General features: G+C 35.8%; 1 protein-coding gene across 8 annotated transcripts in view; it reads left to right on the forward strand.

Annotated features, from left to right (window-relative positions):
* Positions 1-17,232, forward strand: part of SLC4A7 (solute carrier family 4 member 7) — a 67,115-nt gene that overhangs the window by 27,549 nt on the left and 22,334 nt on the right. For 3 of the 8 annotated variants that reach the window (XR_001861324.1, XM_017732091.1, XM_017732097.1), the window contains 8 exons: positions 1,529-1,897; positions 7,259-7,374; positions 8,151-8,210; positions 8,797-8,954; positions 10,918-11,005; positions 12,581-12,727; positions 14,141-14,244; positions 15,765-15,939. Coding sequence is in view for 7 of the 8 variants with exons in the window: in XM_017732091.1 (XP_017587580.1) it covers positions 1,529-1,897; positions 7,259-7,374; positions 8,151-8,210; positions 8,797-8,954; positions 10,918-11,005; positions 12,581-12,727; positions 14,141-14,244; positions 15,765-15,939 (1,217 nt within the window). In the remaining variant the exon portion in view is untranslated. The remainder of the gene's footprint in view (positions 1-1,528; positions 1,898-7,258; positions 7,375-8,150; positions 8,211-8,796; positions 8,955-10,917; positions 11,006-12,580; positions 12,728-14,140; positions 14,245-15,764; positions 15,940-17,232) is intronic. The other 5 variants (XM_017732094.1, XM_017732093.1, XM_017732096.1 and 2 more) reach the window with 3 other exon arrangements.

Genomic DNA, 17,232 nt, shown 5'->3' on the forward strand with positions numbered 1-17,232 from the left:
TTATTAATACACTTTCTACAAGAAGTTATGGGATATATGCTGAAATAAGAAAACTGTATAGTATGATGAACTCCTTGTCAGCATATACTGATTTGCTTTTCTCTTTATAATCCTATGCTATTTAATAAACTGGTAAACCAAACATGCAGATGTGCATATTAGTTCTTAGGCTCCTTGGGGGTATGTGTGTGTTAGGACATCTCATGTGCATGATTTATCACAGGTATACTGATGGAAGTCTAGTTATTACTGTAGTGATGAATGTAGGCAAAATCAACCAAGTCTGCTCTATTGGTCCTATTTTCTTTACTGCTCTGCAGTTTTGATGTTTTAATAGTTGAGTTTTGAGGCTTTTGTTCTTAAATCAGGTTTGTATCTGTAGGATCCACTCTTTCATTATTTGTGGGGAGGGGAATGTATGTGACCTTTACCTAGGCATGCTTTCTGCACCTCCTTCCTGTTAATTATTCTGGGGTTGTTCAACTGACTAGTCTCTGTAGTGCTTGGTATAAATGTGAGAGTAAATGTGTCTAGTTTGCTGTTTTCTTGCTTGATGGCATGGTACGTGAAACCGGCATGTTTTGGATTTCAGCGATTGTAGGAGAAGTCGTCATTAATGTTTTCAAGGGGACTGGTTGTCCCAGGAAAAGTGTTTGTGGCAAATAGGAGAAATGGTATCACAAAACCTTTTAATGGAAACACTAATATGAGCACAAACAGTCTCTCTTCCGGCTTAAGGAAAAACTGAAATCCATTACAAACTCCAGTCTGAGGGAACCCTCACAAGACTATGTTCTCCTTGTATGACATTAGTGGGACTTGGAAAATAGAGCAAGAAAACTAAAAAGGGATTTTTGAGAAATGTGTGGTTTAAGGCATATGGGGCTACTGGTAAGTCATAGCAAGAGGGTATGGAGAAGGGGCTGTGTATCTGATTTCTGTGCCCTCTTCAAAAATACACAGTAGGCTACAGATGCCTGGGAAAATTCTCAGTAAAACAAGACTTTTATTGGAGGACAGTTGCATTTAACACATTTAGATATGTTTGGTCATGATCGCTTTTTAAAAATTAATAATTCTTTGTGTATAATGGATAGAGTTAACTGAATTCTTGTAATGTTCTGGTTGCTAATGATTTTTTATTTTATTTTTTGGATGGAGTAACAGTAACTGCTGGACAATTTGGAATAAGAAATTCCAGAAAAATTTAAGAGTCAGTTTCAGGAGATAAATTTTTTTTATTAACAAATCTAACTCTGACTTAAGATAATATCTTCTCCCTCAGATCTTTGGCATTCTAATTAGTACTCCTCAGTAATTTCTGACTTTTCTAATGTCTGAAATCAGATTTGCTCTTATCTTGTATCTTACTTGCATGAGTATGACACTTTGGCCCGTAAAGCTTGCAATTTACTATGTAAATTGTTAATGCATATTTGTATCTGTGTGGGTTTGTTTTGTTTTGTTTTAATTTAATATAATATATCCCTTTTGTAAGCCTCATGGTGTTCCATTTGTTTTATCTCAGGGGAAGGCCTTTCAGCCTCCCGCCACTCTTTGCGAACAGGTCTCTCTGCCTCAAATCTTTCCCTGAGAGGAGACAGCCGTTTGTCAGTTCTTCTCAGTTACCTTCTTCCTTCTTCAAGAGCTGGGACCCCGGCAGCCTCAAGGTGTACAACCCCCGTAACCACCCCTCAAAACACACCACCCTCCAGTCCTACCTGCAGGCTCCCGCCAACCACAAGTGCCCAGCCAAGTCCACTTCAGGGCAAGGAATTGCTGGTGTCACCTGCCAGTGATGATATTCCTTCAGTAGTAATCCACCCACCTGAGGAGGACTTAGAAGTGCAGGAAAGCCAGGAAAAGAAGACAGAGGAAAATATTGGCAAAACACCAGGCAACTATTGAAATTTAAGCTGTCCATGTGTGATGCTCTCTGCATCTGGATCACTTGCATTGCGATGTTTTTGGCACATAACTTGGGCACAAAGAAATATGATAACTATTACCTCTGCCTGCATGTTTATTTCTTCTCAGTTGTGACTGTCTCCTTGTTTGGCATTTTTAACTTTTTAGCTTTTAACTAAAGCAAGCAAAAAATTCTTTAATTAACATTCATTTGTGTAATTAAAAAGAAATATGGTTTTCATATTTAATATATAAGCAAAATGTCAAAAATGGTGGCCTTTTCCTTTCACTCACCTACTCCATAGTGGGTTTTGCTTTGGTTTTGTTGGTGGTTAATGTTTTAAAACAGTGTTTGATATCCTGAGATAGGTACAGCTGAAAACATGGTAAAGTATTAGAGGTGAATATGAAAAGAATTAGGAAGGATACAATTATCAGTGGCATTATTAATTTAGTTGTATCAAGAAGTCTTCAAGCTTATTAGCTTCTTATTTTTGCTTTTGTTCTCTTAAAAACCATTACTGTTAAAACCAGCAGTAGTTAACTGATGAAATTGTCAGGTTCAGTTCACCTGCAGCTGTTTCTGGATAGTTCTCCATTAGTGCACTGCTTCAGGCATCAGACACTCCATTAGTGTTTTGTGTTTGGTGTGCAAAATTGGAGACAGTAGTTAGGAGCTTGTAATTGTAGGTCAGAGCTCAGCAATTTATTATTATGTTATCTTCAAAGCTATTCTTCTTTATATGTAAAAAGGTATGTAGGTGTATAGATAAGTTGAAAGAAGCCATTAGAACTTTCCATCCTTTCTTGAAATGTTTTTAGTAAAAGTTGTATAACTCATGCATTCTGCATATGTACTGTTATACTTTCTTTAGTTTTGAAAAATTGTCGCCTATTTAGAAACTTCACAATTCTTCTTGGCAGATTGTTTTTAAGGAGTGATCATCTTTCTTTTTAGCCTTCAGGCTCTTTCTCCCTTTCCTAGAAATTCGTCTTGCCAAAATCTAGCCTGTAGGTTTGTCTGCTTTAGGCCTGTGTGTGTTGGAAGTGGAGGGGCTGATTTCACTCAGTTCTTCCATCAGTTGAGGCTTTTCTTGGTTTCTTCCTCACTTGTTTAATAAATAAGAATACACTGTTACATATAGCAGTGAAAATATGCTGACAGAGAAGAGGCTGTGGTTATCTGCCTTTTCACATTGTCAGCCAAGCCACTGAAAAGGAAAGACCAAACTATGTCATAGTTTCTTATCTTCAGTTGAAGTATAGAGGCCTCATCATTACTTAAATTCAGAAAAGCAAACAAAAATCTTTTTCTGATTTCCTTATAGGAAATTAGGAGAATTCACATGACGATAACTCTCTCAAGGTCATCTTCCAAAGGTGCTTAGAAATCAGAAGTAAAATAACAGCTGTAATTGTTTTTCCAGTTCTCATTTCTCTGACAGGAATGACAGCATGCCAGACAAAAGATCTTTAGAACCCAGGAGAAGGCAAATAAATAAAGCTCCAAGTATATGATGCTATTATTATCGCTTATTAAAGCTTTCTACTAGAATCTCCAAGTCATGTTCAAATTGCTTTTGTTCCTCATGGGGATATTTCTCATAAAGAAGAGGTCTGAAAGGGATGATTTCCCAGTTAATCCATAAGTAAAAGTCTTTCTGGAGAATGATAAACACCAGTAATGAAGATATTTTTGTTTCCTGGGCTTTCCCCCCTTTTTTTAGTTCAAGAAATCATCTGACCGCAGAAAGACACATTTTTTCCTTAGAGATGCTTTTGAAGACATTCTCAGACTATGACTTCTGGGCTGCAACTGCACCAACCTCTGTCTTGGGAGACAAGAGTCAAAAGAAAACCCTGACAAGGAAGTAATCTTCCTGGTATTAATTAAATTTAACAAAATCTTCCTGGTCCATTTCACTAAAAGTTATGGTCTGTATCACCTCTCTGGTAATTCAGAACGTTGTAATCTGAATACATTTTCCATGTCTGCATGATTGAGTTGGGTTTGCCTACTGTAAGCATTCGGAACGCTGATAATTTTCAAATAAGTGGCTTTCTTCTGTTTAACAAGGCCTTGTGTTATTCAGACTTATTTTTTAGTCTTCATAAATAGCTGGAAGGTTACTGAACTTAATGTGAGTTACTGTAAAACGAGGGAGAAGAGACATAGCTATGGTCTACCACTTAATTTCAATCAGCCAGTCATCAGTTCATAGTACGTCAACCAGACAAAGGCTTCTCTTAATTTTTCTAATTTTGTCATTAGTTGAAGAGCAGTGTTTGTTTTCCCATCTTTGAACTGTTGAATAATGAATTCCATAGGAAGGGCTAGGAAGTGACTTGTGTCACAGCTAAAAGTGAACACTATTAATTCACCAGCATCACTGAGCTTTCATAATGTCTGTGAACAACAGCAAAAAAGCCCATTTTAAGAGGTCTTTTGGTCCACTGATAAATGTACTTTAAAACTGAGCAAAATAACATTTACAACAGCTTTCCTCTTACAGTAATTGCTTACTGAAAATAGTAATTCAGAAAGGTTTGCATATATGCTCTCTAGTAGCAATTTGAATGGTTTTTTTCGCATTAGAGCTATATTGGAATTTAATTTTAACATTGATTTTAATTTCCTCAAATACAAATATGGTGAACTTCATATTTAGAAGGTTTGTATTACATAATTTTTGCTTTTCTAATTACAATTATTTTGGAATAGTCATGCTTAGGTGTTGAACTCATATATTACTCATGTTTTTATATGAAACAGATGTAAGTATTCTTCTTGCTTTCTTTTTTCTGTAGACATTGTTGATTAGATTTTTAGTACTAATTGTAGTTGGCTAGAAAAAGCACATGATCTTCAATGAAGGTGTAGTTGTAAGTACTTAATAACTTGAGTTTATGAGGTTTTATTCCAAATTACTCGAGACTCAATCCACTGTAGTCTTTTGGAGGAGACAAGTGGTACATCTGCCTAACTAACATCAGGAAGAGTACTGTGTTTTTAAGGATCACCTCGATAGCTTGGTAACAATGAATTTCTCTGTCTTACAGTCTGAAAAGTACTACTACATAGTTGTCCTTGAATTTGCATCTACTGAACTGTAGAAGAGAGGGAACTAAGTTATTTTATTAATGTGAGATTGGAATAGAAGTGTTTCACTATTAACAAAGATAATTTTTTTTCTTCAGAGTTTTCCTGCAAATAGCAGATTGATGGATATGCATAATGAAGTGCAGTCTAATGTGGAAATGCTTGCTCAGGTCTGAAAACCTGTGAGCAGTATTGTCTTGTGAGAGCAGCAGTCTGTCCGACTGCAGGGCCAACAGAAAGGAAAACTATTCACACACAGTTTAGGATCAGAGAAATGTTCCTGTGTCAGTGCCAAAATGTGTGAGCCTTAACTGTGACTGATTGGAGAAATTTTGAAGGCAAACCTTTTAGAAGAATCAATATGACTTTAGTACTGAAATAATAAATATTTCTGCTAATATGTAGAATCCTTATTCTCTGTCCTTCTCCTTGATTCTCTCCACTTTTTGTTCTAGTCTCTGCTTGCTCTTGTTCACAGTGTTTTTCCAAAAAGTGAAAAATGATGCATTATGGCTCATCTTTCATCAGTTAAAAACATTTTAAGTTTCCTGTATTACTACAGAGAAGGGGGAAAAGTGAAAAAAGTTTGTATGTCTAAACTCTATATTATGCGGCTCTTCTGCAACAACTGTTAAATATTTATTTCTAGTTCTACAAATGCAGTAATTCCTAAGCAGTTAAATACTTTGGTCAGCTGATTTTGTAGATGGTTGATGCTATGATTCTTGTGAATAACACATGAAACTTGGAGCAGAAGAGTAGAATGCATTTTTGGTGTTTTTTTGTTTGTTTGTTTTGGTGGTTTTTTGGGTTTTTTTTTTTGTTTTGTTTTGTTTTTGTTATGTTAGTTCATTACTTGTGTGTGTTAGGATTTATGAAGGAAATGACAGCCTATTAACTTAATTTGATTTTTGCTTCAGGAAAGACTACCCACACTACTTACGTCCCTTATGAACTGTAAGAATGAAAATTAGTAGTAAAGGCTTGTACCTGCATGTTTTTCATTGACTTTTTGAAAGAGTTTTTTAGAAACAAATACAGAGGTGAAATAAAATGAATTCAATTGTTATTTGAAATGCTAAAAAATGTCAAAATTGAGAAATTATAAACATGGGGGTATTCAAGTAGTTATGTGGCAGTAGTTATGATTGAACAGTAGCCTAGTGGTAGCCAGAGAGGGCTTCATTTATATCTTGACTAGAGAGATGCTTGACCTAAATACAGACTTTCTCCGTGTTTAGGCTTCAGTCTCCATGTTTCTCCAATGTTTAGGCTTCAGTCTTTATCTAGATGTGGTTTTGAAAGCATGTGAAAGCATGTTCTGTCACCACAGCTGAAAGGTCTAGTGTAGACAAGAAGGGCAAATGCACTTCTAGTGCATGTTAAACTGAACAAGTAAAAGTTCTGTAATTCAAAAGGTGGGATTTGGGCTTGGTTATGCATGCCTAGACCAGCTTTTAAAAGTTAATTGGGTAGGGAGAACCATGATGCAACATGGAATTCAGTGTGCATGAACACTTGGGTTACTTGCCTTTTGCACCCTTTACTGAACCTGCAATTCAGTGCTGCTGGCAGTGTAGCAAGATACAGAACATGGTTCTGTTTTGGTGCAGGTGTTAGAGGGAAGCTGTATGTTGAACTTGAAAAGTATTGTGTGTGCCTCTTCAGCTCAGGCATATATATTCCATATAGTAACATGTGGCCAGATGAATAGTGGGAGCTTTGGTCTGTTTATTGAAACCGTGGTTTGCAAGCTGTCTGTCCTTCATGTCGTACACTACTTACTTGTACAGCTTAGTTAACTTACTTGACTACATTCCTTGTAGTTGTAGCCTGAGGCTTGCTGACACTTTTTACAATTGCAGTAACTGCTACACAGCAGACTAGAGGTGTTTGCATTTGGTGTCCGAGGACTTCTTAGTATGGTGAAGATGCTCTATTCTAAGTACTGAATCAGTTAGGACTGAAATGCCAGCAGTTATTTTTTCTGCAATTAAAGTAGCTGATGTTTTCTGGTGACTGTTCTGCAAATGGCCATCATTTGGGCAATACTTAATTTTCTAAAAATTATGTCATTATTTTGACAACACAGCAACTTGTTAATGTTGCATTTATGATACTAATGTAGGGCACTTACTGAATAACGTGCACTTTTGCTTTAAGCAAGCTGCCACATTGAGTTTTGGTAGTGTTGCACACTCAGTTCACTTCCTACACCATTTTTAGTTTATCTCCTTTGTTTTAATTTAGGGCTATTGGCTTCTCCACAGTCAGCACCTGGAAATTTGGACACTGGGAAGAGTGGAGATGTTAAAGGTACTGGGACAGGAGGAAGCAGAGAAAACAGCACAGTTGATTTTAGTAAGGTAAGCAACATTAAATACCTCAGTCTCTAGCATCAATTAACTGTGTAACAAAAATTGTGATACTTGTAACTTCCCCCTTAGTTACAACTAAGACGTGTACTGGTGTACACAAGAAATAGGTGCTGAGAGATAACTTGTGTCACATCTAGGCTAAATGTGTCACACGTTTTGAAATTCTTTCCGGGGGAACTGTTTGATGATCTTCTCAGTATTTTGGTAACATAATAGTGGAGCTGCTGTACTTTCTCATGCAGATGGAGATATTTTCACATCTGCTATTAAGGCTCTTATGAAAACAGTTTTGTAGATTGTGTCGTAACTTTTTTTTCCTAGGACTTTTTGTTGGTTCCTTTCTTTTTTTTGTTTTGTGAAGAGGGTTTTTAAGAAGGATTTACTTTATATGAATTACAAGTTTCCTCTACAAAAGTTGTTGTGCATCTTAATCATTAGGAACATATAATACCACTTTCTGAAAGAAACCTTGTAAAAAAAATCGACTGTAAATTTCTTATATTTCTTTCATAATTTAAATTTGCTGGGCAAGTTCCATGGTGGCTGATACTATAAAGTTCAGTCAGAAGTGTCATCTGTACTGTGAAACACTGTAAGAAAATTGTTCTGTCAAGTTAAATAATTTTGTATAAGGAAAGCTAACTTAAACTGTAGTTCTGATCTAATCATGGCAGTTGCCATATATTCCTGCTCCTCTGTCACAGTTTTTTATATTTTTGCTTGGCCTGTCCTTGTGTACACCTGCCTTGTCTCCTGTTGGACAGGAGTCAGCCTCCTGGCACTGTAGTTGTGGCACACTTGGTGTGGGACTCAAGAGGCCATCTGTAAGTTCTCTAGCTAGCAGTGTCACTGGTGCTTGTGTGTGTGTGTGTATGTGAACACAGAGTTCATGTGCTGTACCATTTTCCAATGCTTCTGTAATGATGTACAGAAATGGAGGTGAGCATTTTCAGCTGTCATATTTTTTATGGATGAAAAGATAAACATACAAATTATTCTTCAAAATTATGACATTTGAAATACACAGCTGTGAAATAACTTACTGCATTCTAGAAACCATGTGTAATTACATGAACTCTCCTTACTTAATTGTGCATAGATTTTGTTAATTTATGTCCTATCTCGGAATGTTTGTCGTGATAATACTAGAAAGGTAATTATGCAGTTTGGAGTCTTCTAGAATATACTAGGTGTTAGTAATTCTAACTTATAGAAAATAGTTTATTATTATTTGGCTGGCTGGCTGACATCTTCTAAATGTGTTTGTCTTTTCTGTATTGTGGGATATTTAATTTGCTTTTTAATTTTTCTTTGTAGCATAAATGTCTAGTAAATTCTGATAATTATGTTATGGAATTTCTGCTAAGAAATGTAACGGAATAAACACTTGTTTCATCTTTGTATGAATAGGTTGATATGAACTTCATGAGGAAAATTCCTTCAGGAGCAGAAGCATCAAATGTGTTAGTGGGAGAAGTAGATTTTTTAGAAAGACCTATTATTGCTTTTGTGAGGCTCTCCCCTGCTGTGCTTCTGTCGGGTCTCACAGAGGTTCCGGTTCCTACACGGTAAATAAATGCCTGAGAAGTCTGGCTTTACTTCTGCAATAAGATAATAATATTTAAGATCTCAAATAGCTGTAAATTTTTATATATACTGTATTAAGCTCAAGAATGTAGAGTTTTGTTTAACATTGTCAGTCATTTGCTGCAAAATTTGAAGGAATGAGATTCACAAAATTCTCTGAATGCGTAAAATAGATACATATCTATCTCTGTATCTCTGTATGCACACACACATACATATATACGTGTATAAACATGTAAAGATGCTATCTTAAGCAAGTACAGGAGTTGAAACTGCTAGCTGACTTGAAGTAAGAGCAATGAGTCTTCCAACTTCGTGTTGACATTTTAAAGATGGGCATGAAGCTAGTTATAGTTCCTTTCGTGTGACACAGCTTGTCAGTGGGGAAGAGCACACTAAGTCTGAAGGTCTGTCTAATCTGAAGCTCTGCTCTTTCTCTACAAATGCTCTGTGTATGAATGATTTAGGTGGAAAACTATTTCTTTATTGTATGCCCAAATCTACATGATTGACATTGGAGTAATCAATCTGCAGCTAATACATGGAAGCAGTTTTCAGTGTGCGATATGCTATCCAACCTGGTGCAGTCACCACTGTTCCCTCAAACCCAGGATCTTGCCAGTATGCTGTGGGTATATTTACCCCAGATGTTCAAAATATCAAAATACGGGTCTCATGATGAAAGTAGAAGATCATTTCATCAATCATCACAGAGGACGCTTCATTTTCTGTGCACATTGATGTATTGGGCTGTTCTGTGGTGTTTGGCATACATTTGTACATTTATGTTTTTTGGTGGGTTTTTAATGTTTTAAAATTGTCAAAGTGTTTGTTTATCTTCATGATTTTCAGCTTATGCACTCTTTTGAAGGGCAAAAATACATATATGTGAGAATTTTCAGAGGGTAGTTGACAGGAGTGCTCATAATATTTATTGGGAAATCCTAAAATTTCTGCATACAGATTACTGTATTACTGTAGTTAAAATTATTCTGTCCTAAGTTTTTCAGAATGGTGTAGACTTGCAGATCTGAAATAGCATACTTGGATTCTGAAGATGCACTCTCAGTTTCAGTTAGGGTAGTAAACCTGCAAAGGAGACAGAATTGAGCTTTTTGTACTATGAGTTGAAAGAAGGCACTACTTTTTTCAGATGTGTTGTGCTTGGGAATGTCATTTTCATGGAATACAGGAAGACAGTTGTGAAACAAATTCCTGAGGTTTACTCTTTGGTTTGTATCCTTTTGAATTTATAAAATGCTGCTCCTGTTCAAGGTTTTGGTGGGTTTTATGTTAGGCACTGTTACTGCGCAAGGAGATGGACACCGCTAACATATGCTGTGACCCAACCCCCAGCTTGGATTAGCTTCCCAGAATGTCACTTACTTTCTTAAGTGTTCAGGTATCCGAGTTCCCTTCCTTTCCTCTGACACAAGACCAGGATATGACTATATGAGTATGCCCAGAGCGTTGCAAGCAGTACATAGGTGCATCCTCTGTGTGACACACCCAGTCACAGCAGGTGAGGGGGTTTAACTCCCATGAAAAGGTGATCATCAGGGAGCCTAGGACAGGTCATAAAGCTCCTAGGCTGCCACTTAAGGGGTCTTTGCTACTGGGAATGTCAGAAAGGATTAGAATCCAGAGGAAATACTCATTGAGCTCTAGTCTGTGGATTTCTACTATGTTTAAGGCATTAGAAGAATTGAAAAATTAGTCTTAATTAAGAAGGTGTCTGAGTAATTTTGTTTCAGGGTTTGAGTTCCTTCCAGTAATGACTTTAAAATTAGTCTTTTCAGTGTTGCAGCAGTCTTTTAAGATCTGAAGTGGTGAAAATGGTATTTTTACTTCATCACTAAATTTTCTTTAAACATTAATTTGAAAGACCCCCTCTGAGTGTATGCAAATGAGTCAGCCATACTTATCTCTATTCTTTCTCCACAGATTTTTGTTTTTGTTGCTGGGACCGGCAGGGAAAGCTCCACAGTACCATGAAATTGGGCGATCAATAGCAACACTTATGACAGATGATGTGAGTGATCTATTTTAAATGCTTGTAGTTAAAGTCTAGAATAATGTATTTACCAACTGATTGCAGTAAATGATCTGGACCAGTAGGTTAAAGAAAAAACCCACAAACCAGTTAAATGAAGAACTGTAAACATCATTATTTTTTTGTGTTAGTGAAGTAGATAATGGTAAATTAGCTTTCTTCCTTATCTATCTGGAAGAAATCCTAAATGTATTTCTGAAAAAAAATTTGGCTTTGATGTATAGATTTCATTTTTGTGTTAAATTGGTTAACAGAGCTATTAAATATAACTGCATTTGAGATGAGTCACTGTATGTCAGAAAGGACAGAACCAACAGCAGAAGTGCTCAGGACACAAACTTTTAAAAATGCATGCAATTGAGTCATCATAGGTTGATGATGAGGTGTTTTTTTTAATCTAAGCAAGGTCAAATAAGTAAAATTAGAATTTTAATAGCCTTTTGAAGTCATATGCTTAGAACCCTATTGGTTTTAAAGACCTCAGGGAGGAACCAGGACTTTTTAAGAGTGTTGCCATCATACTGAGCAAAATTAGGATGTTTTAATTTTGACTGCACATTGAGCGCCACCTGCTGAATTGCTGATAATTTTTAAGGTTATCTAGCAGAAATGCAAGTACTTTTTACTCTAGAACAATTTGAAGTTTGGGAATGTAAACAAGAAATTTGTCATTTTGCAGTTGGTAACTAGTCTTTGAATTTAGTTCTTGTTCAGTGTGAGAATTGAATATTAAAATCTTTAGTTGCAGCTTCTGATCTTTTTTAGGTAGGCTGATCTGATTTTTAGGAATACTCTAGATCACAGAAATAGAAAAAAAAATTATTCAATGGTCTAAAAACACATGAATAGACTGCAGAGATCTGTTTTAAGATTAGAAGATTTAATGGTCAGATTTAGTGGTACTTGAAGAAAAACAGTTCAGGCTTCAAATGTACAGAAACAATTTAGGATCATCTTCTGCAAGCAGTTTTTTATAGCAAAATAGCATTTTTTTTTTTCCTCTGTGTGTGTAAAATGCATCTTGGAGTTCATGTTGTAGTAGTCTGTAAAACAGTACATTTTTTTTTAGTAGGATTGATTTCAAGTGCTTTTTAAGTAGTCTTCTAAACTTAATTAAGCTACATATGTAAAAATGCATCCTTATTCTTAATAAAAACTTGTGATTTGGTTTGAAGCTTAACTGAAGTATTTTTTGTCATGATTTAGCGCAGCATAGTGGTACAGTGGCTGTGGGGCAGAATTATTCAGACAATGGTACATGAACTTGATGTTCTGAATATTGAAAATTAACTTTTTATTTGATTTTAGAAATTAACTCGATTTTCATTTTGAGTTTGAAAAAAAATTCCATATTTTATGGTCCACAGGAATGTGCATACCGGTAGTTTTTAGTTTAAAAGTATGTAAGTAAAGTAAAAGCCAAACTTTTGAGGACCCACAAATATTTTCTATGTCTTTTTAAAAATAATCATGTGTAATCATTATATAATGATAATCAGTTCCTCTTTCAGAAAAATAAAATAAAAATGAACGTTGAGTACTTTCTTCTTGTAGGTTTTCCATGATGTTGCCTATAAAGCAAAAGACCGAAATGATTTGTTGTCAGGAATTGATGAGTTTTTAGACCAAGTGACAGTCCTGCCTCCAGGAGAGTGGGATCCATCTATACGAATTGAGCCACCAAAAAGCGTTCCTTCCCAGGTAAAAGGAAAGATAAAGGTCCAGTCTGTCTTGTGCTGAGGGGGCCTAAACTGAATGAAACATTCGAACTGCTGAGTACAGAGGGACAATCACTGCCCTAGTCCTGCTGGTCACACTCTTCTTGACATGTGCCAAGATCTCACGGGCCTTTCTTGCCACCTAGCCACACTGCTGGCTCCTGTCCAGATGGCTGTAAAGCATCAGGAAAGTCCCCACATCTGTTTTGCAAGGAAAAGTGGATTGTCCATTTAAGTTAGAAAAAAATTTTAAAAAAGGAAAAGAAGAAGGGGAAAAAAGGTGTTAATCAGTTTTCTGTTAATCAGTTTTCTGTTAATCAGTTTTCTGTTAATTTTATGTACTATATTTCCTTTGAAATACTGTAATGAGTTCGTGTGAGAACTGGGAGAATTGGTGAGAAATTGTACTTGAGGTTCATGTTACCAAATTTTACTACTAGTCCAGCAATGATCAGAAAGAATATTTTAATTCTTATAAGAACTTCTGTTTGCATGCAGCATTGATTGCAATGCTTTAATGTATTTTGTCTAGCATATACTGTTCACAGAATGTTTGTGAAATAGATAAAAATCGATCATATTGCTCGGTTGTGATGATACAGGCTTAGAATGACAGCTAAGGAAAGTGGGTCCTTAGAAAGACTTTCTTCTTTCTTCCCCTTCTCCCTCTTTACAACTTAGAGGAATTTGAGCCTTCAGGATCAAAAGCAGGGGAGAGACCAGTGCTTTTGGTTCAGAAGGTTGACATTGGTGTTGAGACCAGTGGTGGTTTGGCAGAGTGGGTGGAATAGAAGGGGTAACAGCAGTGCAGTTTATTCATTAATAGCCTGAGGTTACCATGTAACTTGTGTTCAAAATAAGCAGGGCTCATGCTTTTTTGGAAGGCAGGCTCAGCTGAAAAATTTATGAGGAGCTGGTAAGCAGCTTGCTCAGCAGGGGAATGACTTCTCATTTATATTTCAACTAAATACTGTGTCTATCATAAAAAGAGGTAAGTTTCTGCTACATGTTAAATGTTTCTGCTCTGGAAATGGTTGAAGAAAAAAAAGGATCTAAAGATTTCTGTCTCATGGTTGAGCCTCCTACTGTATGTTGAAAATCTAGGCTTTGTTTCATTGTATTTCAGGAATCTATTTCATGTAGATATAGGGAAGATTAATGCTGTTGTGCAAGGTACTAATAAGGTCTTTTGGGCAGTGTTGTACAGTTCTAGTCACCTGCACTCAGCTAAAGATTAGTTTGGAAAATGGAGGACTGGTGATGAGCTGGGAATATGAAAAAGGGTGTGGAAGGCACAGAATTTCTGCATGCTGTCTTTTAGTTATACTTTTTAGTGTAAAAGCAGTCTCAAAGTATTTTTTTCTCTTTTCTTTTTTTCCCCCTGTCTCTTCTGTAGGAGAAAAGGAAGGCACCTAAATTTCCAAATGGATCTACTCCTCCAGGAGAGGGTCTTAAAGAAGAAGGCCATCATGCTGGACCTGAACTTCAGAGAACTGGAAGGTGTGTTCACTTCCCTAAATGCTAGCTACCATAAAGAAATAAAAGTGATAAATCTTCACCTTAATGATTGACATTTAAACATTAAAAAGTCACAGTATAAGTGTCAGAGCGCATCCTTTGTCCTTTTCAAGTGTTGGATTCTTGCCTATAAGTGCCAATCTGCTTAAAGTATTTTCAAGCCTCTGGCAATGTTTCTCAACACATTTGCGAAGGATTTCACATAAGATGCTGCCTAATTTAACTAACTGACTTTTAAGAGACGGGTTTTAAATTTTAATCTTCAGGAAAATGCAAAAAAGGAATGTGCAATTTTCAGTATTGGGCTAGGTACTAAAAAATCCCATTAATGCAAATCTGTTTTATTAAATGTATAGGAAATGGAAAATTAAGAAATAAAAAGTGGCAAAAAATAGTTTGGTATTGATTAGCTTTGGGTTTTGGTTAGGTTTCTTGCAGAGATAAAATAAAATTGAAGGAGTTTCTTTCAGTTATTGTTGTTCTCTGTTAATTCCGAAATATTTGCCAAAGAAGTCTCCAACATTGAAAATACCTGGTTATGATTAAACTTTAATATCTGAAATGAGAGTAGAGATTAAAATCAACTGAAAAATTCTGGAATATATATACAGTGTTGTTATCCCCAAAATAATAAACTTCTAAATCAAATTCATCTTTTTCATACTTTTCTGAGAAAGACTTTACAACATTTGTGTTGAATTCTACCATTGTGGCTTTGTTTTAATTACTTTTTACTGTTTGTGTAGACAGTATGTGGAGCTGAGAAGTTCATTTCTGCTCACAGAATTATCTGTAGATTAGGCTTTTCTTTTTCTTTGGAATGTTTGGGTTTTTTTAATAACTAAAAATAAATTTTTCTAAGTGCAAATGAGTATCTAGTATTTTGGAGTCTTTAAGATTTTTTTAAATTGCTTTTTAAATTCTTGGTAATAACTTACCCAGTTGAACTAACTTATATATGTTTGGTTTTATACTTATATTTATAGAATATCTGTGTACTTCAGATAAGAACACTGTTAAAAATGATAGACCTAAATTTATTTATGGACATAATCATATGTATGAAGAGAATTCAAATTAAAAAGCTACAACTATATGTTGGAGTAGTAATATTGAAATGTGTCAATGCAGTGATCTTGGTTGAGGTTTAGTATATTTTTTTCTGTTCCTTGTTTTGAATATTCTAAGACAGATTTGACTTAAACATCATTTAGGTAAAATGGTTTGCGAAGTTATTTTTTCAGTATCTAGCCCATATATATAAAAAAAAACCTAGTCAGCTTTTAAAAATGTGGGTAAAGTGCTTGATTATATTTGGAATACTTCTGAATTGGAATAGATAAGATTCTCATTTACGCTTTTAATTGTTATGCTTTATTCTGGATTATGAAATAGCTAATTTGTGCCGGCAATAGGCACTGGCAGTCATGTGTAGCCCATAGTTTTAAACTAGCTAGAATCCTTTAGTGTACAGTTTGACGAGTTTCATCTCACCTATTTAGGCTTTTTGGTGGTTTGATACTTGACATCCAAAGGAAAGCACCTTTTTTCTTGAGTGACTTCAAGGATGCATTAAGCCTGCAGTGCCTGGCCTCGATTCTTTTCCTATACTGTGCCTGTATGTCTCCTGTAATCACTTTTGGAGGGCTCCTGGGAGAAGCTACACAAGGCAGAATAGTGAGTACAAAGAATGGTAGTGGCCAGGCTTTTAGACCTTCAGAGGCAAGTCACTGTGTGCATTTGTCTCATTTATTTATACTTGTATTTGAAGAATTTACCCACAGCACTTGATTAGCCTGCCCCAAAGCAGATCTTCCCCAAAAGGTAATTGCTATGGAAAATGTGGGGAACCCATGTGAACAGGAGAAGATGCACAGGGGAGGTAAAAAATGTTTATCTTGCCTTATTGGATGAATGGCTTCATGAATTGAGAAAAGGCTTGCATTGCCTTCTTTTTGGCTGCTTAAGAGCAGTAAATAGCAGTAAAGGTGCACCATCCCACTAGGCCTACTTTAGGCAAAGTCAGAGGCTCAAGGTGGATAGCCAAGAACATGTACTGGCCTTGAGTAGTAGGCCTACGAGGATGATAATGCCTACAGTGTGTGGCCAGCGGTCCATTTATGAAACGGACAGGATATGTTTGTGCTTGCACTAATGGTATGTTGCTCACAATAAAATAAAGTGTCTGAGGTTTATCAGCAGAAAATACTCTTCATTGTAAATGTCTCAAATGTAAACCGTCTGCATACAAAATTTTGGTAATGTTAAGTTGGGCAGTAGATAAAACCACCACCTTTTTCACCAGAATATCATTGCACTTTAGTTTTTGAAGCAGGGAAAAATTACTTAATATCAGCAATGTTAGTAACTTAGTGTCAATTGGTTTTTGAGTAAACTAGTGTGAAGCGTATTTTCTGTTTTTAAATCTATCACAAAGAAACAAGGTTCTATCCTTTTGTGGGAGGGACGGATGTATTCAGACATGTCCTTTACAAATTTTGAGGTTCTGTTGAAGCTTATAGTGTTACAAAATCCTTCTTGATACTTAGATGAAGTTTTTAAACTTGTATTATATTAAAATTTAGTTAACTGCTTTATCTCTTTCAAGTATTGCTGTTGACTCTGATATTTGTTTATTGATGTAGCACTTCAAGCTGATAGAAAATACAGAACTCAATTATGTCTTTTCTGCGTGCTGGTTTTGCAACTCTAAATGTAGGAATGATTACTAAAATGTCAGTGTAAATTTTGAACGTACAACATGTATAATAATGAAAGTACCCTCCTTTTAAAGCTTTATTCTCAAACACCTTCTTTCTTTTAGCTATCTGGAATTGTTTGCGGGTTTGTTCCTGCCTTCAGATGCTTGGTGTGCATCATTGAATAAAACATTTAGTTACTGCACACACATGTTCAAGCACAGTAGCTGACATTGTAAGGTACACAGCTTGTCTTTGAAACCTTCCCTCG

Source organism: Corvus brachyrhynchos, unplaced genomic scaffold (genome assembly GCF_000691975.1).
Source record: "Corvus brachyrhynchos isolate BGI_N302 unplaced genomic scaffold, ASM69197v1 scaffold53, whole genome shotgun sequence".
NCBI lineage: Eukaryota > Metazoa > Chordata > Aves > Passeriformes > Corvidae > Corvus > Corvus brachyrhynchos.